Source organism: Aulostomus chinensis, chromosome 11, assembly GCF_037954235.1.
Source record: "Aulostomus chinensis isolate RoL2024-O1b breed Wild chromosome 11, RoL_Achi_v1.0, whole genome shotgun sequence".
NCBI classification, from domain to species: Eukaryota; Metazoa; Chordata; class Actinopteri; order Syngnathiformes; family Aulostomidae; genus Aulostomus; species Aulostomus chinensis.
Window position 1 is genome coordinate 3,119,942 of NC_141330.1, and position 27,438 is coordinate 3,147,379.

The 27,438-nt window shown below is 45.4% G+C and overlaps 2 protein-coding genes across 7 annotated transcripts in view; both read left to right on the forward strand.

The window, feature by feature from the left end:
* The window catches only part of dgkb (diacylglycerol kinase, beta), a 76,230-nt gene extending 74,155 nt beyond the window's left edge, over positions 1 to 2,075 (forward strand). For all 4 annotated transcript variants that reach the window (XM_086217729.1, XM_086217730.1, XM_086217731.1 and 1 more), the window contains one exon: positions 4 to 2,075. In XM_086217729.1, the coding sequence (XP_086073855.1) occupies positions 4 to 111 (108 nt within the window). In that variant the 3' untranslated portion in view covers positions 112 to 2,075. The remainder of the gene's footprint in view (positions 1 to 3) is intronic.
* Positions 1,908 to 27,438, forward strand: etv1 (ETS variant transcription factor 1). 3 transcript variants are annotated; one of them, XM_086217733.1, is made up of 14 exons: positions 1,908 to 1,941; positions 2,072 to 3,799; positions 4,072 to 4,171; positions 4,623 to 4,707; positions 4,954 to 5,001; positions 9,462 to 9,515; positions 15,979 to 16,105; positions 17,096 to 17,284; positions 18,637 to 18,884; positions 22,292 to 22,363; positions 22,451 to 22,519; positions 22,599 to 22,768; positions 24,331 to 24,432; positions 25,556 to 27,438. In XM_086217733.1, the coding sequence occupies exons 3-14, from the start codon at positions 4,127 to 4,129 to the stop codon at positions 25,775 to 25,777; spliced, it is 1,431 nt and encodes a 476-aa protein (XP_086073859.1). In that variant the 5' UTR covers positions 1,908 to 1,941; positions 2,072 to 3,799; positions 4,072 to 4,126; the 3' UTR covers positions 25,778 to 27,438. The 3 variants fall into 3 exon arrangements, with proteins under 3 accessions (XP_086073859.1, XP_086073858.1, XP_086073860.1); XM_086217732.1 differs by lacking the exons at positions 1,908 to 1,941; positions 2,072 to 3,799 and having other exon boundaries at positions 3,818 to 4,171; XM_086217734.1 differs by lacking the exons at positions 1,908 to 1,941; positions 2,072 to 3,799; positions 4,072 to 4,171; positions 4,623 to 4,707; positions 4,954 to 5,001 and adding an exon at positions 5,279 to 5,791.

Consider the following 27,438-nt stretch of genomic DNA (forward strand, 5'->3'; position numbering starts at 1 on the left):
CAGATCGAGATCGTCCACAAGAACCAGGCGCCCATGCTGATGGGGCCGCAGCAAAGCCGGAGCTTCTTCTCCTCCATCATCAGGAGAACACGCACCGAGAGCAAAGACTGATCCGTCACGGACCTTCCTGTCGTCTCCAGCGTCTGCCGAGCAGCGTGGATCAGCCTGCTCATGAAGGGGGTCGTTACCTGTCTGATAGCCCAGCCTACAGTAGCATCGGGGGCCAGGATGTGTTGCCTTCGGATCCTCCGTGAATCCACAGCGAGGTGTGCTTCGGACCGGCGCTTTGATCTACAGTGTGTGGTGTAGTTTAGCTCCAAAAATACGGAAGCTATTTCTGGAAGTCCACTTGACTTTTAAACGTTTTCTAGAAGTCAGTTTTCATTTTCGCTGTTGTGATCAGTGCCATGTTGAACACACCCACAGATGAATGTGTCCTGTGATTTGATGTATTTATTTATTTATTCATACTTTGCTGCAATTGATGTTTTTAAAACCTTTTTTTTTTTTTTGGCATTTGTAAAATCCCTTATGCATGACGGACGGTGACGGAGGTGGTTGGAGCTGACATATCTGGAGCTGATCGTTCCCAAATGTCTTTAGTGAGAAGTGAAGCTTCCGCGCTCCAGCAGTTCTTTGACTGGCTCTAACTCGTGAAACGGCGGGGAACCCCCCCCCCGATGGTCTTGCCCTTGTCACGTTCGGACCGCGTTGCCGCTCCGCCCGCGGGAAGATTAGGAATGATTATTGATTGTTCGTAAAAAAATGCATGACACACTGTTTTTTATGTCGCACGAGAGGTTTTCCAGACAGTTTTCCCACGCGTGCGAGCACTTCCTGTTGCATGGGTGACCGCGACTTGTTTTGACACTTGTGGAAACGGAATCTACGGCGCTGCTCGGTTGAACCATATCACTCTTTATCTATGATACCTGTACTTTTATGGCATCTTGTGTTTTTTCCTAACGGGTACTCAGGTACTTGAAGTAAAAAAAGAAGAAGAAAATAAAAAGGCATGTTGGTATGGGGACTGTATAAAATGGCGGGATATTCATAAGAAGCAGTCTGTGACCTGCCATTGATCGGTTCTGACGTCTGTCACTGCTGAGTGTTTACAACCCACTGCCCATGTATTCACCAATTAGTCTAAATACAAAACGACTATTGACGTATTCCAGCTTGATTTTTAAGCATCAATACTAAAAAAAATATATATATAAAAACACACAAACAAAAAAACCCAATTTTATGTGTTAATTACAGTAATTTTATAGCCAACATGCTTTCTGTATTATTTTATAGTGTACCTTTTAAAACAAATGCCACTTTAATCTTCTAATTTCGTATGAATTTTTCTATACAGATCTTAAGATTTTATTATTAGTACGTTTCTGCATTAAAAAAAATTTCCCTCTCTCTCTCTCTTTCTCACACACACACACACACACACACACAACTTCAGATTTTTACCAGACTGACCAGCATGATGACCAACACCTGCTAAATGTGTCGTTTTGCACTCCTGCATGTTTTCTGAGAGTAATTTTTTCGGCTCGACTGTTCTGGGAAAAGGAAAAAAAAAACCAAAAAAAAGCGCCGTAGTTCGCCCGTGACGCCTCATGAGTCTCCATCTACTTTGCCCGGTACAGTGCAGCGTTTGTACAGTGAGGTTGTATTTTTGTACACATTATTTTTCTGCTTACGGCTTCTAAAAATCCCTCCCAAACATGTTGTTCTGCTTAATAGAAGAAACATTTCATGATGGAAATGATTAAAAAAAAAAAAAAAAGCTTTTGTTCCTGTGTCCTTTGTGTAGTGATATTTAACCTTTTTTTTATGGCTCTCTAATGCTGAAGATGTACTTGTGCCTACTTTTCAAGTTTCCAAAAGAAGGACGAAGCCACTTTCCCCTCTGGCAGCAGTTCCCTGTCCCCGTGTTGGGTGAGGCCTCTCAGTACTGGGACTCCGAGTAAAAGGACCACTGGATTTAATTAGCAGAAGCTAATCCAGCTAAACGAAACCCAAATGTATCGTGTGATGTGGCACTTGGTTTACTGTGTCTCGGTGTCAGATGGGGGGACGCCTGCACTTGACCCGCGTTTCTCCGTCCTCGGGGGAGTTCAGCAAGAGTGACATGACACTTCACTTCACATCCAGTTCACCCACCTGGCAGTGGAACCCTGCCTGGATCCAAGATGGCATCAGCGTGACCACTACTGACTTCCGATAACTCCGTCTTTCAATCAAGTGTGTGGCAAAGTTCCCTTTTCAGGGTCTTCATCCTGGATCCATCCTTCATCCGTGCGGTACACGTACCACTGTAGAAACACACACCTGCTGCCAAACTAGGGAAAAGGCAAACAAACAAACAAACATGACAGCCCATGACTTCAGTGTCACCACCACGAGAGCTTCATTCTCCCTATCTTTCTGGCATGAAGACTCATTGGCAACCAATGCTTTCAAGACACATAACACACTTCAAAAATATAGTATTTACCCATGTGTTCTGTGCAGCGGAACACGTTAAAATAGCTTAACTTAGACCTCCCTTAACCAGGGTACAGAACATTGCTAATGCTAACATATTTTAGTAGTGTCAGACTCCATCCCACATCTCTCTTTTCAGCGGGCTTGATGGTGGCTACCAAAGCTATGCTAATCTGCTACCTTCTTGTTAATTATCTCGGGATAACATATTTTTTGTCGGCCAAAAATTAGCACGAAGTTTAGCATGGGTTCCCTCGACTAAAAGCTAATCTCATTTTTGCAATGTAACACTGTTTTTCTTAGTTTTGAGTTGTTAATAGTATCATCTTCACGACAGTTAGCTTCACGCTTCTGGCACGGCTATGTTCGTATTCTAGTTTAGCGAATTATTAATGTAGATTGGCTTTACAGGCAGTGGACAAACACTGTAAAATATCCTATCAGGCTAGACCTGAGAAATTTAACCAGGTAGCTAGATGTTGCTAATGCTAATATATTTCGGACTCTTAAGACCTGATGGTACGGTGATGCTAACGTGCTGCCTTCGGTTTCATGTCAGTTGCGTACGATGAATTTTTACATTTTGGAGAGCAGTCTTGTGTGTGTTCAATACATGTGTGAATAATAAATAAAATGCAAAATAAACTGATATTAAACCATGTGTGCTATTGGCTCAGTTGTCTGGACGTTGTCCTCCAGTTTTTTTTCCCCAGTGACCTGAGCTTTACTTCCAGGTCGGTGGCTCCTGCAGGTCTCAACAATGTATCCCTTACAGGAGAGGGAAGCGGGGGTTTCGGCGAGTCCCTCTGGAGTCTCTTCAAAACACCGTTACCATGGACACAAACTTGACCTGGAGAGGACTGAGGAGTGTGTGTGTGTGCTGGGTGAAAGAGCCAGCCGGGGAGAGGGTATAGACAGGGTGGCGTGTGTGTGTGTGTGTGTGTGTGAGGGGTGCACAGGTGCAGTCACAAATATGCAGATTTTTGTTGCCCTTTTTTCTTTTCTTTTTTTTTTTAAATTTATTCGTTGCTACCTAAAGTCCAAAGTTAAAGAAATAAACCCGTGGCACCTCGCTCTTCTTGCGTGCGAACCCAGCCAGGAGCCGTGTGTGATTGACTGCCAGCAATCTGATCCGGTGAAAGACATTGACAACCAATAGGAAGCGGAGCGCGGCTTGTTTCCAGGGGAGGCCCCGGGAGGCGATGCCAAGCCGCTAGAAAGCAACACAGTGAGCGGGGACAAGCGTAGGCAGTAGCCGGGGTGTGTGTAGCTCCTCACGGGCGGATTAAGAGCGGCTCAAGCTCGCTTGGTGAGTAATTTGTAACTTTAGCATATTAGTTGTTTCCGTTTCTTTCTTTATTTTTTTTGTACACTTTTGAGTTTGAAGTTTTCTCACATTTCGGTGCGCCGCGCAGCTCCGGCGCGCCGCGCTTTACGCACGTAAATTCGCCAACAAATCCCTGGCTGATGTCGGTGGGAAATGTCTCAGGACTGTGTCTCTTTTTTTGTTTTGGTTTGTTTTTGTTTTTTGTTGTGTTTTTGTCTCTGGTTGATGTCCATCTCGCTTCTCACTCCCGACAGGACACCGGGAGTCTTTGTAAATCGCCCGTCAGTTAAAAGCCAACCGCGGCGCGGGATGGATGGACTTCACGACCAGCTGGTACCGTACTGTCGCTCCAGAGTGAGTCAGAAAAAGTTGGGAGGCAAATGAGATTTTTTTCTCTCTTCTCTTTAACTGTATCTTCATTATATGCGTGTCGTCTCTAGTACTTCCTATTTGCTCTCCCCCTTCTCTCTCTCTTTCTCTCTCTCTCTCTCTCTCTCTCTCTCGCTCTCTGCTGCCAAGACTCATTTCTCCCTCAGGGACCATTTAAGTTCCATCTAATCATCAAACATGAGCTAAACATGCTGCCCACTACTTTACATTTGGTTATGCCTCATGTTAAGTGTGTTAATTACATCAGATAAGAGAGCAGGGGTCCCTCTCTCTGACTCCTGTGAGGAGCTCATTCAGGCTCATCCTCTCTTTTTCTTTTTGCAGCCTGCAACAGAATCGCTCCTCAAGTGAGGTGAAGAAGGGGGGGAAAAAAAGAATTGATTGGTGTCTTTTTTGTTGTTTTTGTTTTTAACAGAAGCTGCGAGAAAAGACACTGAGCTGTGAGAGGCCAGCAAATGACAGAAAGGGAAAATTCATTAACTTGGCCCTGGACACTGAAGGTAGGCAGAGGGCAGAGGGAGAAGTTAATTTCACGGATCCTAAACATTTAGCAAAATTCAATTGGTCTGCGGCTAACCTGCGCGACTAACTAGAATCTCAATTACAAGACGGCGGCCCCGCCATGATCCGCACAAGCTTCCGTCGGTGGTCAGAAGCACAAATTGACTTGTTATTAGGAGCCCATTGAGCTCCAGCAACAGCCTGCCATGAAGAAGTCAGTCACCCGCTCTTGTTTCTCCCTCCAGAGCTTTTCCAGGACCTCAGTCAGCTGCAGGAGACCTGGCTGGCAGAAGGTGAGTGTTTTAAATCTCAAGAAGAAGAAGAAAAAAAGAAAGAGAGAAGCAAGAGAGATGGGTAAAAATGGATAGGTTGTGAGGGGGGAAGAAGCTGCCTGGAGTTACATGCCTTTCGTCGCAGTCCAATTAAAAGCCTGTGTGGAAGAGGCACCTTGTGTGTCATGCATACATTAGAGACTGTGAGCGAGGGGTCTTGAGGGAGACCGAGGAGGCTCTACCCAGAGAGTGTCATCACAAATTACCAGGAGAAGGCTCTCCGACGCTCACTGTCTCTTCTGCTTTTGGCAGGAGCTAACGCGCTGCACGCCAGCCGCCGCCACCGCCACCACCACAGCTCCGCTACCAGCTCTCTCTCTCTCTCTCACTCTTCTGCTCTCCTCCCTCCCTCTGTTGCTCTCTCTCTCTCTCTCTCTCTCCCTCTGCTTCCTCTCAGCACACCTCTCTATCTTCTACAGCTGTACCATCACCTTGTCTTCTTCACTTTTATTTCTTGGTGGCAACCAATAAAAAGAGAGAGAGAGAGAGAGAGAAAGAATGGATCTATAATTTTTTTCCCCACAAACTTTCCCCCCCCCAAAAATAATCCTAGTTTCTGAAAGTGAGAATTTTCATATTTATCAATTTCTTTGATTTTTTTAATTTTTTTTTTTAAAAACAACAATTTTTTCTATTTTTATTTTTTCTTCTAATGGCAAGTCTTGCTCATTGTGGTCTAAGTGAGACGTGATGCTTCAGGATTTAAGCGCGAGTGTCCTCTTTCCTCCATGCCTGCAGCACCGAAGTTTCGGTTAGTGGTGAATATTTTTCATCTTCCTCTGTAAATTTGCTGTGTTTCCGTGTGCATGTTGACTTCCAGCCTTGTTTTGTATCCGCTAAGGTGTAACTTTATTTAGTTGATTGCATGAAATCTCAAGTTCATTTTTAGTCTTCATCACAACTGGAAGTCAAGACAGCAGAATGTAAAATTCAAGTTTTAAAGGGCGTAATTTGTGGAATTCTATTTTACGAAGGTACAAATCGTCTGAAAAGTAAAGCAAAATGTCCGGCAGCCCAGAGCAGGTGTGAAGTCAACTTGTCGGCCGCTCTGGAACAGTTGTGACACCAGATTGCGTCTTTGTTTTATTACAGACGGGACGGTGTGACGATGAAAACTAAACCTTTTTTTTTTTTAACTTTTGTATTTCAGGTTTGTGTTAATTTGTAATAATGTACTTTTCCAAATTATTCTCTTTTTTTTTTAAATACAGCAAAATTTTGGGGGGTAAAGTGAAAGAACTACTTTCATATTTTACAGTTCAAATCAGGACGAACACGTAAAACTATACTTTAATATTATTTTATTAATTGTTTTTTTGTTTTTTACGCCGGTCATTTAAAATGCAATTAATGTAAATTTTAACATTTGTTTTCCCCCTCGTCACAGCAAACCTTGTAAAAAAAAAAAAAACCTCCTCTGATGTGTCGACGCTGAGCTTCTAAAACCATCGTTCTCCCTCTAAACTGGAGCTCTCAGCTGCACAATCAAATTCAATCAACTTCCATACTTTTTCCCTCCGAAGGACTGAGTTGTAATAGATGTCCCGGAAAAGCGTCCAGAGAAATTTGAGCCCACAGACTTTACACAGGTGAATAAGCCTCTCAATCATTTATAGGATCCATTTATTCTTCAACACAGTTGAAAACGCTCGCCGCGCAATCCCAAGCTTTTAAAAAATGAAGAGTACGCTTTGGGAGCAGATATTGGAGTGGTTGAGCCGACTCTCAGCAGCTGTTAGATTATGAGGTGGCGCGGCGGACACCGCGGGGCGTGTAAAAGAATAAGACACGATTTTAATATTTCAGTAACCAAAGTGAGAGGAGAGACGGCGGCGGCTGATAAGAGGTATTACCGTTAAGGATTACGGTTCTGCCTGTCATGGATCAATGTGATGATGTGCGCTTCCAGATTGTACATTTAATGAATGACTTCCTGTCTATTAAGATGAAAAGGAATACCTCCCCATCGCCGAGATTTATTAGTTCAGGTAATTGGAACAAGAGCAGGAATTATGAGAGACGGAGCGAATTTCCGACTTCGACACCGAGAGGTTGAAGAGGTCTGTCAGCTGACGGGCATATGTTTGACCCCCCCACCCCGACCGCCAACGCCACCTTCCAGCAGCACCCAGGGGTTTATTTTTTGGATTCATTTTGACCTTTTTTGATGGAGGGGTTGGGGGGGAAAAATATCTGAAATATGCCCCTTTTTTTTGTGTTGCTTTTGCTTTGAAACTCTGTTGCAGAGGAGGCGTGAAGGTCAGATCAGGCAGATTTCAAACAAAAGAAGCTGTCGCAGCCTCGCTAAAATCATCAGACGCTCTCTCCTGCTCGGGCCTTCAGCTTCTACTACTTCCTTCTCTTCACCCTCTTCTTCCTTCCTTTTTTTTCTCCCTTCCTCTATTTTGTGAATGGCGGCAGATTTCCAGCTCTGTTGTTCTCCCCTGGAGTTTGTTGCAGGGATCAGCTGGCTCATTCACAGACTCGGGCCGGGCACTGATCTGTCCAGCCCCTCCTTTTAGGCTCTGCTCTCTTCTCTTTTATTTTTTTTTTCCTGCTTCCCAAACTCAGGCTCCGAAGTTTTCTGCGGGTCAGTTCGTGCTGCGATGATGAGAGCTGCTACTTGTCCTTTGTTGTGTGCCGCCACACGTATGTACGTGCTGACACGCTCACGTCATGGCGCTTTGAGGAAGCTGTGAAATGGTCCAGGAGAGCGGCGTCGTGTTGTTCCTCAGCTGTATTAATGAAGGCTGGAATACCAAGAACCAGAACGCAATCTGCTCTCTTTCACCAATTGACATTATTGGGGGGGGGGAATGGAGAAACATCTCCTCTCGATCTGTTGATTGTTTACTCTCCTCAATTCACACCTCTGGAGCGACAGGGAAAAAACCCATCATATCAAGAGTGACAAAAATGGAAAACACAGGGTGTTTTTTGTGTTTTTTTTTTTTTGGAAAAAAAAGGAAAAAAGCTCCAGACATGTTGAGACATGTTACTGATCCTGCGATAATGAGGATCCACCTCATTGTTTGTATAAATAGACGTGCTAATGACATGTTTAAAATCACCTTTCGCCAGAGAGAGTCAAACTTTAGTGATGCCACCGAGTGTAAATATGTGTGATATAAATATGCACGAGCCTAATTGGAGCCGCGGTGGAGCAGGCTTCATTATTTTAGCATTAGCCCCGAGTGCAGGGGCGTTTGAGGCTCAGGTGAAGTGTTGGGAGGTTTGGAACAGACCTGACTCGGCAGGTACAGGTGGATTCACCAGTAGGGAAGAAGCCAATTAGATACTGGTAACAATGGGAGTTTGGCTGCTGGCAAGCGCGCGAGCCGAGGCTGCCGAGCAGTCAATGGACGAGGGAGGTGGAATTAGCAGGGAGATGGTGGCCTAATAATTAATTGTGCAGTTTCTTTCAGGAAATGTTGGGGGGGGGAAAAATCAGTGTTTTATTTATTTGTAGAAGCCACTCTTGGTTTTGATTTCATCTCTAGCTCAGTTTTGTTAAATCCAGACAAAAAAAAAAGTGGCATCCGAATCAGATTGTTTTAACTTCATCTCATGCAAATCAACCTTCTTTATTATCATTTTTCCCACCAAACCACTGGAATCAAGACATTTGTACTGTTTTTTTTTTTTTCACTCAGCACTGGACAATATTATATTTTTGTTTTAGTTGAAGAAAGTAAGATTTGAAGTAAATGGCCTGATAGAATGAAGTATTTTGGCACAGGTCTTAAGTAGGAGCCAACATTAGAATGTGGCCTCATGCAGTATCCAGCTTGTGGGGGGTGCAGTATTTGCTAAAGGCAAAATGTGTGTAAAAAAAACCCCACAAAACTGTGGTAAATGAAGTATTGTGGTGCGGCAGATATCCCAGCATGCACGTGGTGTTCTACAAGACTTCATCTTTGTTTGCCGCAGATCCCTGCAACAATCACACGTCATCGTTTTACCAGGTTTTCAAAAATAAGGTGTGAAAGTGAATAACGACACAGTGGCGGGAAATCTTTAAGTAAGTGAGTCATCATACGGTCGCAGTGTCAGTCACTAAAATCACAATCAGAGTTGTGTTTTTCCAACCCTGAGGCTGTTAAGCATAGAAAAGCCTTGGAGCACATGTTCCTTCAGGAACGTACGCGAGCACCAAAGAGGAGAGGAGTAATCCTTGCCCTATTTTCTGGTTAAACGTAATTTTTGCAGCTGTCTTCAGCTGACATCAGAAGCAGACGAAGCTGGGATAGGCCAGTCTGATATCCCTGGAGACCGTTTGTCAGAGGAGGCTGTTGGACTTTAGAGAGCTGTGATCAATGCTGTGTTGTACATCAACATCAGAAACAATAATCCCCTTTCTTCTTCTTCTCCTTCTTCTTCTTCTCCTTCTTCTTCTTCTCCTCTTCTGCTTCTGTCTTCAGCTCAAGTTCCCGACAATGACGAGCAGTTTGTTCCAGACTTCCAGACTGAAAACTGTGAGTAAGAGACCACGTCGCCTTTTCTCTTTGTGCACGTCTTAAAGCCTGTGTGTGTCTGAACATCTGTGGTGTGTTTTCACCCGGCTCGACTGGTGTGTGTGTGTGTGTGTGTGTGTGTGTGTGTGTGTGTGTGTGTGTGTGTGTGTGTGTGTTTACTCGGGAGGAGTGCACGTGACAGAGTGTGTTTTTCAGCGCCCTCACCTTTGCTCGCACATGTGCTCTCTGGAGAGCTGCAGCAGTCTTGCGGGTCTGCAGACAGGTGCGCGGGTGTGGGTGTGTGTTTCTGCTTCGCTGTGTTGCTAATGTGCCTCGATATTATTGCACTGTGACTTATTTGCATAAGGAAACATCAAAATATTGTGGCTGAGGTTTTTTTTTAGGGGTCTGAAGGGATATTTTTAACATTGGGAAGGCCAAGCTGCTGTCAACTGATGGTGGCTGATTTGAATTTTTTTAAATAAAATTTCTCATCTTGCTCGATACCCCCCTGTGACCTTTTCCTCAAAGTGCTTTTTGTGCTAACCATCCAGTGTGGTTGGAGTTTCTAAATCAGGGATATTATTATTAACACATCTATCCTGAGGTACCTTTACTGGCTGTTTCACAGGCTGTTTCTTTCCTTATACTTCTCGTTTTCATCCCACAAAAGTAGAAATAGTGTTTGAGAGAATCCCCCCCCCCCCCCCAAAAAAATTTAGATTAAAAAAAATATATATGTCACTCTCGGTATTAAGGATGAGAGAGTTACTCGTGAATCACCTGGTTGTGCACGAGGTTTGCGCACGGTGACTGGTGACTTGGCAGCATCCACTCCTGGAGGAACTTGTGCCAAGATGGGGACAGAAATGGAGCGAGTGGAGCTCAGTGGGACCCGGAGCGAGCACATGTCTTTCAGATGAGCCAAAACGCCCCTGAAACTGTGAGAAACGGCACAAAACTGTGCGTCCACACCCTGCGTCTTCCCTACGTCCTCTACGCCCTTAAAACCTGGAAACTAAGTTGGACAAAAGGCACATTAGAGAGGGTTCTCAAAGAGACGCGGTCAAGGCTGGTATGACGATTGTGATTTTTTTTTTTTTAAAGTGGTTTCAGATATCAGGCAAGATGAGGCAGGCGTGGATCTGGCGTTAAAGTAGATCCCAGACCTCTCAACCCCACGCACGCCGGATCACACCCTGGGATCTTTAAGCAGGATCCTGTTGGTCGTCTAGATTAAAACCCACCGGGGGGGGGGGGTCAAGAGTGACGTCATTTTAAACCATTCTGACATTTTTGCTTTTTTAAACTTTCATCACCGCTCGTGGTGTTTAACCCATTTGCACCGGATGCAGCATTGGCAAGCTTCTCCTTTCAAGACCTGACGTGACGTCCACATCATTTTAGGTGTTTTGATTAAAAAAAAAAAAAAAAAAAAAGATTAATGAACAGCAGGGCAAAGGTGAGTTATTTTACACAGAGCCCAGAGCTCTTAAGCTCTTCTTGTTTCATGTTTCTGTTTGGCGGAGGAATTATTATTTTAGTGAATGTCGATCACTCTCATCAAGTTGTCAAGACAGCTTTAAGGCTTATTTGGAACAATTCCAGAAGTGATGAGGACTGGAAGGACGGCTCTACCAATGGACGCTTAACTGTGTTGCTCCAGAGGCTGAGCAGAGTCGCAGTAGCAAACCCACCTCATTTACGTCCGGTCATCAGAGGTCATTTTATATTCCTCACCAAACAATAGAAAACTCAGCTCACCAAACCAAACGTTTGGCTGTAAATTACCCTAAAAAAAAAACTAAAAAAAAACAAGATGGCGGAGCGGTGTGGCGTACAGTAGAAAACCAGAGGTCACCGAGACTGTCCCGTTGTCCTTCAGAGGTAGCCAGGGTGGGTGGCCACGGTGGCAGGAGTCTGCTGACCATCTGAATTGTCCTGTTGGCAAACCTGCAGCAGACTGGAGAGGCACTAACAGATGGCGGGAGGGTGAGGGCACCTTGGTTGGGCGCTCGAGCAGGCATCCCAGCCGGCAGCTCTCCCATATGGGTTTCACCAAGCCCAGAGACGGAGGGGCAGACGGTGGGACAGACAGAAAGAGACAAAGATGGAGAGAGAAGTTAAACCTAAAGAGCAGAGAGAGGTGGCAGTGAAGGACAGTGAGTTAAGGTGAAATCAACTCTATACGTTTAATAAATGGAGCAGAACAAGGTGGAGTTGACTTTTCCACAATGTCAGCTAATCCCAGCAGCTGATTGAGGTCTGTACAGCCAGATTCAGCTTCCTCCCCCGCTCATCTCAGACCCCCTCCTCTAAAAAAAAAAACTCTTCACGGAGGCAAAGTTTAAGCCAAAAAGTTTAAGCCAACATGTTCTGTCATTGTCATAAAAACGGCCTCTGCAGGTTATTTTAAGTCAATCCCACAAATATCCTCCCGAGGCTGTAAATACTCGCCGGTGCACCAAATCCACAGCTGAGAAAGGTCCCAGCAAACGCCCAGTTGACGCCTGTTTGACTTAGCGACCGCTGCCTACAAAAACAATGTATTTGTAGCCTGCTATTTAAAGACCAACACGTCCGTTTGTGTTTGATTCAAGTAACTTGTCAGCTATGAATTACGTCTCCCGTTCAACTTGTTTACCACCGTTCATTTTCAAAGCTAAAAAAATGGCGATGATAGTAGCATTAGCCAAAAAGTTGCATTGCTAGCTATATGGCTAGCTTGCTAGTTTGCTATTAGTGCCTCGTGTGGTGGCAGTTAGCAACTGAGAGCTGTTACTCATAATGTCAAATTAAGATGGAGGATATATGAAGTTGATATAGGAAGATGGAATCTGACATGAAAGCAGTAAACATTTAAATACATTTAGATGTCACATACAGAGAAACCTGATTAGCTCTCTGTTACTTTTCCTGAAAGTTTGTAAATTGGCCAATTTTAATGGTTATTTTCGCACAATTAGTAACATGCTTGATTTAGACAGCTATTTCATCATAATCAGTTTTTTGTTTTTTGTTTTTTTTGTTATCTTCGTGTGTGTCCTGGGCTGTTGGCTGCTCAGAGAAGCAAGGGACAATTGCATCTTCAGGGACAATATTTGGTGAGAAAGGCTGCAAGAGTCTGCAGATATTTGGTTCCGGCACTTTGACAGCGTCAGGGGGATGTTTGAATTGCACTCCTCAGAAGATGTAACTTTTAATTTTTAATTATTTTAATTTCTCTGTTGTAGCTCACATCTCCCACCTTGATGTTAGTTCGTCAGGTTCCCTGTTTTGTTCATGTAGATATTCTTTGCATTTGGCAGCGCGCCAGAGTTCAGATAAAACGAAAACAGAAATTAAAAAAAAAAAAAAAAAAAAGCAATGCGGCAGAGAAAGTCGTCCGTGCATCCGCAGCTGCAGCTGCAGAACTGCAGGTTTGAAGTTGTGTTCCTTTCGTGTTTTCATGACCCGGGATTTAGCGCCAATCTCCACTGTCGACTCTGCGCGCTCCAGCCATGCAGCACAGAAGCAGCATGTGAGCGGCCTCGAAGCAAAAGTGTCCTCAGGCTGGTGGAGGAGAAGGAGAATCTTCTTTGTCTCAAACTCCAACACAGATGCTTACCATTAGCATAACTTAGCAGGGAACTAAGGAGTAGAGGAGGTGTAAAATGAAGCCACACATTACCAGCCGATCCAAGCCTCCATCATTTAACAGCAAAGGCGAGCACCTACAGTAGGTGAAAATGGAATGGAGGGGTTTTCGCCGTTGCCAAAAGACGTGTATTTTTTTATGAATGGACTGGGGAAATATCTGCCAAACATAGGCTCCAGTTTGGCCAAAACACACAATTTGTACCTGAGAACACTCAACATTTGAGGCCAAGAGCTTAGTGATAATGTGGTTAGAATTGGCAGAAAAATGGCAGCTAAAATTAAATTATTCTTAAAGGAATGTTTAAAAAAAAAAAAAAAGTCCTCAGTGTCAAAATATATCCAGGGAAGAAAAAAAAAGAGGGTAAGACCAGTAGATACGCTGGAGAGCAAAGGAAATTATACAATATTTGAGTTAATAGCACAGAAGAAAACATTTGCATTCAAAATAGGCCCAGTAATTGTTTTAAGTGCTTGGTTTGAACACCCTACCATCTCGGTTAATCAATGTGTAGATAATGAGAGCAATCATGCAGTGATGGGCATGACATTCTGGACTAAAAAGGAAGTCTCTGTTTTAGTCCTAGGCGATGCCCTCACTATTGATTTGTGTATCTCGGCACCCCACTGACGAAATCTATTGTGACATTTCCATTTCTAACTTCAGGTCCTCAGCTGCTGCACACGTGAAGCCGTCGTTAGGAGAAGACATGGCGCTTCGAGTAAACACAGGGTTTTCGTTTACATCATTCATGCATTTCGTATTTAAATGGAAGAAATCGGAGGGAATTTTCTCCAGCGAGTTTGGAGTGAGAGGATTTAGCCTCTGATGAGGACAGTCGAGTGTGTTCCTGACTCAAGTGAGACTGATAATAATAATCCCAGCAGGGAAAACTGGGGTATTGTTTTGACTGCGTAAGCCCTTAACAAGGCTCTGCCATGCCAGCGTCGTCAAAGGTCTCCCCTCAGGAAGTGTCTCTTTGACCTCCGATCGATGACCCGGAAAGGTCAGGCCCCCAGCGAGGGCTGCGAACAACCCGTGAGCTTTGTCACGCCGGGCCCGTGTGGCCCGTCCCCCAGGGGCTCGGCTCTGCGTCAGATGAGGTGATGGCAGATCGACCCCTGCTCGTACGGCAGCTGTCAGTCAAGCCGTGAGAAAGTCCCGAAAACCTCCTCCTTGGAGACCCTCCTGGCTGTGGAAGATAAATATTCCCAAACCACGGATTTTGTTTTGGGTCATGAAATGTTTGTGCTTTGTTTGGAGCAGGATCTGAAGGATTCCTCCATTCATGATATCAGGTCGCTTGTTTTCAACTCTCTGTCTCTCTCAGCCATCAGTCAAAAATCATCCCCCTCAACCTGGACGCTCCGCTTTGACGGAGCGCTGTGGGACGGCCTCGCTGCTGCTTTGTGTGCAGTCGCGGTGAGACGGCGAGCGGCAAGCGGCGAGGCAACCTGAGCCTGACTTCATTCTGACTGACTGGCTTTTCGTCAGAAGCGCAGCCAATTGGATTAGCGTTGATCATGACTGGAGATGATGGGATGTTAATCAGGACTGATCAGGCACTTAACAGCCTCTCTGATGCAGCAGGCCATAGGCAGAGCAGGCCCCCTTCAGATCCGTCCCGCGGCTGTCGTCTGGAACGTATTGACAGCCAGCTGAAAGCAGATAAAGCATTTAAAGGAGCTTTCCGCACACCCGGGTTTATGACTGTCATATTTCACTTACAAAGTCCCCGTCAGGAAAGGGATGCACAAATTAGATTTGAAGTGAGTGGTTTGTGTAAGTGATGGTCTATGATGTCAAATCTCTTGGAGGATGGATGCTGCGAGGAGAATCCTTCATTTCATAAACTCTCTCAATCACCGATGGCCTTGTTGGCGTGTAAACAGCGTGACCTGCAACACAGCGAGGCTCCTTGCTGGCATGAGGGAAGCTGCCACATGCGGCCCAGAAGAAAACTAGCAGAGCATTTGTATTTTCCCTTTCGTGAAATGCTGAATATTGACCTGTCACGTCCCACTATGAAGACACCGCCCTGATTTTTTTTTAAACAGCCAATAAGTCATTGAAAGAAAATCTTTGACTGTTTTGATAATCAAGTCCTTTTTCTAGCAAAAATGTCAAACATCCCAGACCCTCGAATTAAAGAATTTACTGCTTTTTTACAACAGAAGACAGCGTCTTTGGGTTTTGATGGGCAAAAGAAACAAATGGAACACGGCACTTTGGGCTCCTGGAAGTTGCGGTTAACATTTTTCAAATTTTCTTGACATTTTGTGGATGGAATCATGAACGTAACGATCAGATGGTGGTATGAGGTGCAGCCCACGACGCAGTGCAGCACATCGTGATCCAAAGAGCTGCTCCCCTTTTTTTAAAACTACTGTGCAAAAGCTATTTTAGGTGTAGGCTTCCAAGCCGTGGTACAATCACCTTCTCAAAAAATATCCCAACATTGATGTCTTCCGTGTTACAGGATAGTTATTCCTCTATTCAGTTACAGCCCCTGTTAGGCCTCTTTTCTGTTATTCCCAGGGAGTCCGTGTGGTTCCCGTGGAAGATATTTTACATACATTGAATATTGTATCTTGAGAGGCATTAAAATCAATATAACCTTGATATTTATTTCTTAATATTTCTTAGAAATGTCAGTTTTAATGCCAAAAGGGTTGCAACCTTATTTGGGGCCTTTTGATCTGACAAACATACAATTGTGGCGAAGTTGTGATAGCTGGCATCGGCTCGTAACTGAATCGGAGCCCATCAAGTTGCCGTTTGATTGTCGCCTGTTGTCCTTCAGCGGCTTAATACTTGTGGTGTTCTTCTCTCTCCGCTCCGCTGCAGTGGCTTTCCACGGACTGCAGCTGAAGATCAAGAGAGAGCTGCACAGTCCGTGTTCAGAGCTGAGCTCCAACTGTAGTCAAGAACGGCCCTTCAAGCTCCAGTATGGAGAGAAGTGCCCGTACGTCAGGTGGGCTTCTGCACTTCATCTGTGTCTGTCCAAAAGACTGCAGATACAACTGCTTCACATTCAGAAACTGGAAATAATAATAATAAAAGTTTGCAGCCTGCAGTCGCAGCTTTATTGGACAAAAATGTGTCCAGAAAAATCAAGACGAAACTTCTCCTGCTACAGTTGATCAGCTGGTATCACTTGTTTCTGTTTCTGTTTCGTTTCTCTTCACGTTACATCACACGGCGTTTCTTATTGGCGCCAGGAGACTGTTAATTGAGTGATGTTGTCATCTCGTAAATTCAGGATGTGAAGGACTGACGGAACGCAGTCTCCTCTCATCTCAGCAGCTTCATCTTCGTTCTTGAGATGTTGGGTTTTGACAATCACGCACACACACACACAAAAAACTTGATACTGACAATAGGAGGACTTTTTTTTTTTGTCAAAATCCAAGAAATTATAATCTCAGATTCATGTACAAAAAAAAATTGCAAAACACAGATGAACTGTTGCTTTGTTCATCCATCATAACATGTTAAAATGTTTAAATTAACTATTTTGTTTTTGTGTCGTTCTTCAGAAAAAGCAGCAAAATTCAGTGGTTCACTGATGGAACAAGTAACGATGATACATGAGACTGGTTTAAAATTATACCCTGGGAGGAAGTAAAATAATCACTGATAGAAAGTATTTTAGCTTACGTGACCTTTGTGGGGGAAAACAAATTCCTCACAAAATACAAATGTGGCATGCCAAAAGTAACCGCTCATTTTGAGATGTATATGGAGACATTCATTTGAATAGTCTGCTTTTATTTTGTTTTTCTTTGATCATCTCGATGAAATCCTGCAAGCAAGAGAAATGAAAATAACAAACGAAGATGTAAATTCCTTCAGCTTTAACTGCACCAGATCAGGAACCATCCTGGATCCGAGCGATGGAGAAATGGTAAAGATTGAATCCAGAGCAGGAAGCACTTTGACTCCTGTCTTGTCTTTGCCACAGTGCCTATGAGCAGAAGCAGCCTGCAGGAATGAAGCCCTCCAGCCCAGTGACACCCCCCTGTAGCACCCCCGTGTCCCCCCTCCATCATGCCTCCCCCACAGCAGCACCGACCCCCAAACCAGACCGGACCTACACCCACATACCGACCTCGCAGCCTCTCCCTGACAACGCCTACTCGATGGACCACAGGTACCGCCACTCATGATCTCAGGAGGGTCATCTCTCTTCTCGTTGGTTGACTACATCCTCAGTGGGCGGGGCAAACATGTTTGAGCTTTTAAAAGTGGAAACAAGAGTCGAAACAGCACTGACTTTAGTAAGACGTCGTGATCTCAGGGCACTGCTTCCAGCTCTTTCGGGGGTGTGACCCAGTTGCTTATACTGTATGTGGGAGTCCAGACCCGACCAGCCGAGTCCAGAGCACTGACTGTGTAACAGAGGGATGGCGCCTGACTAGCCGAGCCCATGCAGAGGAGCAGCAGGCGCCTTCCCTGGCTTCTAGGGCTTTTACACCAGTGGTCCCGTTGAATAGCTTGTGGAGATTAAATTACTGAAAATAACCAGCTTGACCTTACTTACCCGTAAACACGCGTCATTGTTGTGTGAACAACGTCGTAGGCCGATGTGACGCCAACCAGAGCAGCTGTGAGCGCTCCGCCTCCTCGCGTCACTTGGTCGCTCCTCCTCTGGACTGAGCTGTATTTGTGTGTTTTTATTTACTTATTTATGTCAGTAAATGTTTTATTGCTTCCATTCATCAGCTCAGTCTGGTGGGAGAACACAAAGAAACCCAACACAGCAGCAGAGAAGCTAACCAGTGTTTCCTTACAGCAAGAGGCAGAACAGATAGTTTGGTTACATCAGGTGGTCTTGGAGGAGAACAAGCCCAGTGCATTATGGGTTTTGTATTTTCACCACATGCCTTTTTTTCTGGATTCCCTGATTATTTAGCTCCGTTTACTAAACTATTGGCACATTTCTACTGCAGAGACACACAGACGGCCGAACGCGTCGGGGTTTGGGATGGTTTTAATCTGATGTTAGAAGATAATCAATAATAATCATTCTGTTTATTATTATTGACAATAATCCTCAGTTCAACAAGTCTGAATTTTATTTTAATTTTGCCTCTCGAGCAAAATGAAATGCAGCTCTGTGACAAAAAGTACAGCAGGATGTTGAACACTGAGTGAGACTAATGTCCCAAACTGGTTGATCTCAGTGAAAGCGGATCATATTTAAGCTGTAAAACTTCATTAATACCAGTAAATATTAATTTCAAAATTCATAACGACTTGTGATAATTTGTTTAAAATATTTTGTGACTTGCATTTCTTACTTAAATGTGCCGTCACTTTGTATTAAGTACAGACTTCTTCGTTAGAATCTTTCCAGGTGTTTATGGAGGAATTCATCAACATTTAACTTTAATTTTTGTTAACATGGAGCTCATGGAGGTGGTTCACCCTCCACAGTTCCGGCTGCTTCTGTGTGGCTGGTGATAATGAGTCCTGTGATGCGATTGTTGTTGTCGTCCGCAGATTTCGACGACAGCTCTCAGAGCCGTGCCACTCGTTCCCGTCCCCGCCGACCATGGCCCGGGACGGACGACCCATCTACCACAGGCAGATGTCAGAGCCCAGCATTCCCTTCCCTCCTCAAGGCTTCAAGCAAGAGTACACTGATCCCCTGTTCGAACATCCGGCCATGATGGGGGCGCCGCTGCCCCACGCGTACCCCGCCGCCATGATGATCAAGCAGGAGCCGAGAGACTTCACCTATGACTCAGGTGAGAAACTAGAACCCGTGTGTGTTTGGAGCTGTGACGGGAAGCCGGCGGAACAACAGCAGCCTGGTTTCTGTTTGCTGCTCAGTTCAGGAATGGGAGAGGATGTGGGAGGAGGGGTGGTGTTGATTGAGTTTGCCCATTATTAGGGCAGGGGATCTGGTCGAGCCGGGTGTCTGCGCCGGTCACCATTTCCTGTGGTGCTCTAATAGAAAAGGGTGGGTGGGGGAGGGGCGGGGGGCGGGGGGCTATGCCTGGTCACCATCCAAAATCTGCCCTCCCACGCTCGTCCGCTCCCTTTAGTTAGAGAGTAAAGGGACCTAATCAGCAGCCGGCGGCCTCAGCGGCGCCCGAGGCTACGACGGGACATGAATGAACATTCGCTGGTCTGCTGGCTTCATTCAGGAGGCAGACAGAGAACCCAGGAGAGGCGAGCAGCAGGACGAGGCTCCTCTACGTCGCCCATCGGGACTCGTAGAGCTGCTGAAGCCCAGTGGTGTTTGATAATTGCTCCACCACAGAGCTTCACTACACGAAGAACAACATCCAGACGACTGTTTTAACACAGCCGCAAAACATGAATGCTCTCCCAAGATATCAGTTCATCTTGATATTTGTTTGTAAGGGAAACAAATGAGTCTTTAATAATTTTACCACAGAATGTCGCTAGACAGACAAGCATTATAGCAAGAGACACAATTACTTATAAGTGTGTCTTTATTCCAACACAAACATTTCTTTTTAACAAATAAAGTAATGTCTGATTGTAGGATACTGGAGTATTGCCAGTATGCCAGTCCTGATTAAAGTCTGTGTTTCCTGTGGTCAAAACAAGTTGCTGTTAAAAACAAGTTTATGTGATATTCACGTTGTATTTTCTGACAAATAGATACAAACATTGTGAATTCGATTTTTTTTGTTTTTAATTTCCAAAATATTAGGAGATAAATCATTTATTTACCATATTGTTTACTCGCCATAAACAAAAGGTGATGAGCAAAGAAGAAGAAGAAGACTTGAACAAAAGTGGGCCGATGCCAATTTATCAAAGGTGACCCACACGTGCAGGTATCGACCAGGCACTGATGTTACCGTACGTCCCTGATAGCTGATAGCATAACAGCCAGAACTGTACAACAAAAGAAGAATGATTCATAACTGATGTGACAACAGCTTAATTTGTGGTTATGCAATATTCATACTTCCTGCTATTATTCTCATCGTTGTTCCTCTGTTCAGTTTGACCTACATTCAGTTTTCAATCAATGAAAAATGACGCACATAGAAGTGTTGGGCAGCTGCGGTTACGAATATTTTCCCACCGTTGAATTTTCACTTTCACGTTGGATTACGTGTGTGAATTTTCAATATTCATCCATAGCTTTATTTTAGATTCATACACAAACATCAGAGGCTGCAGTGTGAGAAGGCCTCTTTACTGCGACGCTTTTAAGGCTTTTGCAGCTCTTAGAAGCTGAGAGATTGTAACCCAGCAGACAAAAGACAAAAGCTCGTCCATTTGAAGTGGCGTCAAAGCACAAAATAAGCAAATATTTACAATAACTGGATGTAGCTTTCCTTGCTTCTCAAAATAATATCGGCTTGATCAACGATTAACATTTGAAATGGAGAGAAATTGTTTTGTTTTGTTGAGTAAAAATGAATTGCCAAGAAGTCCTGGCCGCCCGGTGTCCTGTCCTGCACCGTGTGGATGATGGAGTATCCGGGTGAATTTATTAGCAGTCACTGAGGAGCTTGTTGACTGGAGCAGGCCTGTTGGAAAGGATGGGAGGGGAGCTGGTAATTTCATTAGCAGCAATTTCCTCCACGAGCCCATTACTTTGATGAAGTTCAGAGAAATGTTTATGAGCCTAAATGAAGGGCCTCAGTCTGTTTATCGAACACTCACTTTGTAACCCGTTTTTTTTTTTTTTTGATCACGAGCCACAGCCGTGATCTCGTCTTGTGGGAGGGGCTGACATACAGTAGATGAAGAGTCGATCGGAGGAGGCGGAAAAAAAAAACAGGAAATGCATGCGTCTGAGCAGAAGAGAAGCCGGTGATTGAGGCTTGTCCAGCGGGATCATGGAAACACGCCGGCGATACACGGAAGTGCATGAACGGGCTCTCTCGACGCTGCGTCTAATTCAGGGGTCGCGGGAATGAACATTTCTAAACGAGCTGAGCTGAACTACCGAGGAAATCCGTGTCACCAGTGGTTCCAGCCCCTTACTTCAGCGTCACCACACGCTGCTCCTGTTGCCTAGCAACCTTGCCAGCTGTGGTTTACAACCAGGATGCAGCAAACAGACATGGAACCAGAAACTAACATTCTATGATTTGAGTCTTTCCTGCTCAGCAAAGTCAAATCTCGCGTCCAATTTTTAGAAAAAGTCAAAGGGAGCAGCCGCTGCAGACCTGCAGGTACTGCGCCAGGTGAGCTGCGCCTCGGACAAACACCAACGTGGAAAAAATGCAGTTTTCTGCGCTGTTAAACAGAACTTTTTACATGTTCCTCCTGTCCTCACGCTACACCTCTCCAGGATGCTAGTCCCCCTGCAGCCAACATGACATCCTGGCAGATGTAAAAATGTACTCAACAGGTACTTTGTTTACTACAAGTGAGCTGTAGTAAGTGTTATTCTGTCTGTGAGGTAGTTGTCTTTTAAAAAAGTAAACCGTAAAAGTGGTAATGTTAAACTATTTTTCCATCTTCAGCATGTTTGTGTGGATTTGATGGCTGTTCCCGTCAGGGGACATGGGAAGGTGTTGACAGGTGTGCTGTTGTCACCTGATTGGGATGAAATCTTTGAAATTAAAGGCATCAGAAGGTGTCTTTGGTTCAAAAACCAGGTTGAGCCGCAGTTCTTTCTGAGTGCCATCCTGGTGAATCCAGATGAACGTTGGCTCTCCTGTTGAGTTCATGAAGCATGAATGACTGCGCTGGAGGCCCTTGGGTGAGGAGCTGGAGAGAAGAGTCCTGATCGAACCTCCATCTGGATTGGAAATATTTTCAGAACGTCAATTGTCAGAAATGACACAGCCTTTAGCCTGAGCTAGCATGAGAACGCTAAGGCCAAACACGAGCCTGCTCAGGTGTGTTTACCTGGCCAGGTGGGGGAGGGCATCATCTGCTGCTATGAAGGAGCCGTACATCCCGCTAACTCGTGTTTCCATGCTCTGTTGGGTAGTAAAGGCTGGTCTGCGTTAGCGGAGTGATAGAGTAAGCAGCAGGCCTGGGGCTGGGAGCCATGGCGATGCCTCAGTTGGCTGCAGGGCTTCTTCTTTAATCAGAGCCAGTGGTGCAGTGAGTGAACAGGCTTTGACTGGTCTCAGATAACTGAGGTAGTGTTCTTAATGCTGCCTTCAGGCCCTTTAACACCCCTCTCCCATTCTTGTCTGGCTTTCAGCTGAAGTGCCTAGCTGCCATTCGGTCTACTTACGGCAAGACGGCTATCTGGCTCACACTAACCGGACTGAAGGTACCGACCACGATCCCTGTCAAGGTTGCTTCACTTGGGGTTTTTTCAGAATGTTACACCACTATTTTTTTTGTCATTGTTTTCCAGGTTGTATGTTTGATAAAGTGGCGAGGCACTTCTACGACGATACCTGCGTCGTGCCAGAGAAGGCTGAAGGTGAGTCCTCCACAAGTCTCAATGACACCAAACACTCCTCCGCGCTGCGGTCACACATCAGTCGATCCGTGTTGTGCAGGTGACATCAAGCAGGAGTCTGGCCTGTACCGCGAGGGCCCGTCCTACCAGCGCAGAGGCTCGCTGCAGCTCTGGCAGTTCCTGGTGGCTCTGCTGGACGACCCGTCCAACTCCCACTTCATCGCCTGGACCGGCCGCGGCATGGAGTTCAAGCTCATCGAGCCAGAGGAGGTGAGACAAAACATCAGCAGATAAATCATTCCAGTGGGAGCTGCCAGCGGTTGTGATGATGGATGAATGGGCTCAGTCACTCGTGGCCTCCGGCTTCTCAAATACCAGTTTTATATGAACGTAAACCCGCGTTGAACTGTTGGTGTAAGACAGAAGCAGCAAGGCGAGACCTTCGATTCTTGAATCACTGTCCTGACGTTCTGGAGACTCCACTCAAGGCTCCATTATTGTGAGAGAAGAAAAACACCAAGTCTGGCACCTCTGTGGAGAAAACACATCTCAAAAATGATGGCAGAAATAAATACATGACAAAAAGCTCGTGCCTTTAAGTGATCCTAACATTGACATTGAATTGATTACTGGCTTCGCACACATGCAGAGTTTTATGTTTTTCTCCAGGACCTGGTCTCTGCCAGTGCCTCATGGTTAGCAGAATTTTAAATGAAATATCTGAACTTTGAGTTTATATTTCCTGATTGATATATTTTCATCAATTAATTATAATTCTTTCACCGACTCGGTTCGTATTTTTTAGTATCTGATGAATGCCAGGATGAAGTAATACTTCTTCCTTATTGTTCTCCTGGCTGGCCGATGCTGTTACTGCCAGAAATGCCGTAACATGTCACAATAGTTAAAAATTGACGTGGCTGACTTGTATTCTCAAACAAGCTCAGCTTGTCTTTCCAGCCATTGGTGGACGGTGTCAGAGGTCAACGTTTGATCTGTAGCTGGTTGAGGTTCGCTAGAATCGTTTTTGTTGGACTTTTCTCGTCCTCAGCCACATCTGAGCAGCTCGCCCCCTAAATACTTCACCCGACAAGTTCCTGTAAATAACACCCATGTTGACAGTTGGGCCTTTTTAAATGCAAACAGAGGCTCCGTCTGTGTGCGGCTACATCACACACACTGGGACTCGGTCACTGTTGGAGGGTGCAGGCGGGGGGGGGCTGTGTAGAAAGGAGGGGATAGAGGGGTACCTGGCAAAGGTCCACGCAGCCTGACGACGTCTAGGGGCACCAAGCAGCTGCAGCGAACAGGGAGGTCCATTCATACATCAGGTGACTGAAGGCGGTGCTGCTGCAGAGAGCTTCAGCCCCGGCGTGCAGCAGGTGGAGGCGGCGGAGCAGGTTAAGGCGGCTTCTTGTTTTTGTCGTGTTTGTTTGAGAGACACAATGAGACAAGCGCGAGAGGGAAGAGGAGAGGAGAAGCAAATCAAGCAGCAGAGCAGTGAGGGGAGCGGCGTGGGGCTGTGGGTTTGGGCTGCGAGGCCGGGTGGTGGGTGGTCCGGTAGACAGGTGCTGTAACATCTGCTGCCTCCTCCGCTGGGTGTGTGACAAGCGCCTAATGAACACATCCCTGGTCAGGTCTGCTCAGGCTGGACGCACTCTAATTACTATCATTAGGAGAATATGGATTAATAAGTTTGCTAACATTACAGCTGCTGCAACTTGTCGGGGTGTCGGGTCAAGCGTGCGCGCCTGCATATGTTTACTGACTGTGTGTGTTGTTTGTGTGTGTGTGTGTGTGTGTGTGTGTGTGTGTGTGTGTGTGTTGGGAAGGTGGCGCGCCGCTGGGGGATACAGAAGAATCGACCAGCGATGAATTACGACAAGCTCAGCCGGTCGTTGCGCTACTACTACGAGAAGGGAATCATGCAAAAGGTAAACGATTCAAAATCACATGGCGAAGACGGAACGAGTCGGAAAGCTTTTTTCCCCCCAAACAGATCCCGATTGATACACGTCACAAGAGGAAGTCAGCAGTTCCAGATTCCAAGATTTGACTCTTGTGAGGAGAGCAAATCAAACTTTTTAATAAAATAAACCTGTTCCTCTGAGCCGTTTTGTGGAGATGCTGGATGCTCAGGTGCTCTGGGGGTGGAGCTCATGGCCTGCGTCTCTAAACAGCACGTCGAATGTGTTCATCGCGTTTCTATGTCTTCAGAATGCGATAAACTGCATTTACCTGTTTACGATGACGAGAAACAAAACAATGCTTTCACAGACAATTTTTAAAACGCCACTGGAGAAGAGACAACAAGGCGTGTTGGTGTTTGTTTATGTTTGCGGCGCATTCCTGGAGCCGTTTCCAGCCTAATTTTAATTTTTCCAGCTTGAAGCAAAGCAGCTTCATTTGTGGGTGAATAAAGTAAACAACAGCTCGCTAAAGATCAAAGGCTTTTTAAGAATGCAGGCTGAGCTTCATTTATTTTGTCTTTTGGATCTCGAACCTCCCACTGACAAAAACATGCGAGGACTCTTCGGTGTAGATTTTAGCTACGGGTTCCACCAGTAGAGAAAAGCTTGTCAGAACAATGACTTCAGTCAGAATATCTGCAACTCATGTTCAGGGTTCTGTGTAGCTTTGATGCTTTGTGACATCATCACACAACCTATGACCCCGCCCCCTTAAACAACCGGTTCTCGATATTCCAGAAATTATAAAGAACATTCGTTCCAAGCCTGAACCGAACGGCGGTTTTGTTCCCTTGTGGACTGTCAGTGGGCGTGTCTTTGTACATGTCAGCCTCAGTTGATGAGGCTTCCATCATCGCAGTTGTTCTGCTGAAAACACACAAATGGCGCTGGTCCAGTTGATCCTTAATGGAACCGATTCAAGGGCCCGTTCCCTGCTGGTGGAAAAGGGAGCTACCGAGCTCCACCGTAGCTCAACGGTTGCCATAATCAGGCGCGCAAGCTGGCAGACCTCAAACATGTTGACACACAAAAGTGAGATAGATTCCACCTTTGAGGTGTTTGAGTCCCTCTCCCTGTGTCCCCCCAGGTGGCCGGTGAGAGATACGTCTACAAGTTTGTGTGTGACCCCGAGGCCTTGTTCTCCATGGCGTTCCCCGACAATCAGCGGCCGGTGCTGAAGACGGACATGGAGCGACAGATCAACGAGGAGGACACCGTTCCTCTGTCGCACTTTGATGAAAACATGGCCTACGTACAGGAGGGGCCCTACTGCCAGCCTCACCCCTACAGCGAGGGCTACGTTTATTAACGTCAGCCTCACACACACACACACACACACGCGCACACACACACACTTCTACTCTGCCCGCTTCCTTCACCTAAAACTATCATGTCCTCTAATTCGCCGCCGCTCTGGGAATAAGACTGAACACACACGTGCAGCAGAGCCCCCCCCCCCTCTCTTAGTCACACACACTCATACACACATCCTCCTTTTTTTTTTTGCTCTTGTTTCTCTGACGTCCAAGCCGCACAGCAGGATGGAGAGTGCACTTTATGGACCGGAACGGCGCAGTGTTAACCTGCCGGGGTCGAGCTCCGAGCTCGGCTCTCTCCTCTTCTTCGCGTTTGTACATTAATGTAGGAATCATTCTCTTGCTTTCTCTGTTTTTTTATGTCCTATGATTTTTGAGCATGTGGCACCGTGGGGAGAAAGGACTCGACGGCAAACTCCCGAGCACCCAAGGACAGATTCCATAACCTTCCGGGAAATTTCACCGGGAAAGAAGCGGTCATCTTTATTTTCTCCAACGTCTTTCGTGCTCATCTGAGCGAACACTGGCGACACACGTGTACGGATACTCGCCGGCCCAGTGACGTGATTATAGACTTGAAAAGGTAATGTGATAATAACGGACATTTAGCAGCCACCAGTGAGACCTGCCTCGCCACCAGCTCGTCCAACCAAACTGTAGATCTCATCCAGTAGGTGTAACCACATTAACTCGGGTTGGTAAAGATGGCGCTCGAGGAAGTGGCCGATTGTGCTGAACTGTGTGGGCGGATTTGGACGGCCTGTGTTTAGGATAATCAATGAAGCGGCAGGCTGCTGTAAAATAAACCATACACTGAATATACTGTAAAGCAGCGGCGTCTTTTTGTTCATTGGAAAATTCATCAAAGCAGCAGTTCACTTGTCATTCAGAGGTTTTCCAGTGTGTACAGTAACCGTGGATACGGCGACCAATCAGGAGACGATCCCCCAGTTACAGATGCACAAGCATTCTTACATTGGCAGAGGAAAAATCAAATATCGAATAAAATATGATTTATTTTACTTGGTTTTGTCTGAAGTGAACGAGGTGTATATTTTGCTCAAAAACATTGCATCACCGTTGATATGGTTGCTTTTTTTTTTTTTTTTTTTTTTTTTTTTGGTCAAAAGGTATAAGAAATATTTAGAGTTTTATAATGTGATGAAAAAAAATATTCATGTTACAACGAAAAAATAGTGTTCCATTGTATGATCAGGCAAATGATGCACATTTTGTTTGCTGCTTTAAACTGTAAGTGTATTTTCTAGTTTCATGAAAATAGTGCAGCAGCTGAAGGCCTGCTCTTCTGGATTTCTCTCTTTTTTTTTATTTAAATTTTTTGGTTTTGTTTTGTTTGTTTTTTTTTTAATTTGTTTTCAGCATTAAAAGAATCTGGTCTGTCTGAGTTTTGTTCTCACATGTCTGGGATGGGATTGGCAATAGCAAACGTTCTGTAATAAAATAGTTCTGAAAAACAAAATGATCGCCACTTTCAGATGTAATCAATCGAGACGTAAAACGCCGCGCGTGGAACATGAAGTCATGGGCCCGTTACCAAGGAACAGAGCAGCCCGAGATGAGAAACTGCGGGCTTTTCCCCCACAACGGCCCTGCTGCCATTTTGGACTGAATACCTCAGAAAGAGCAGCACAGA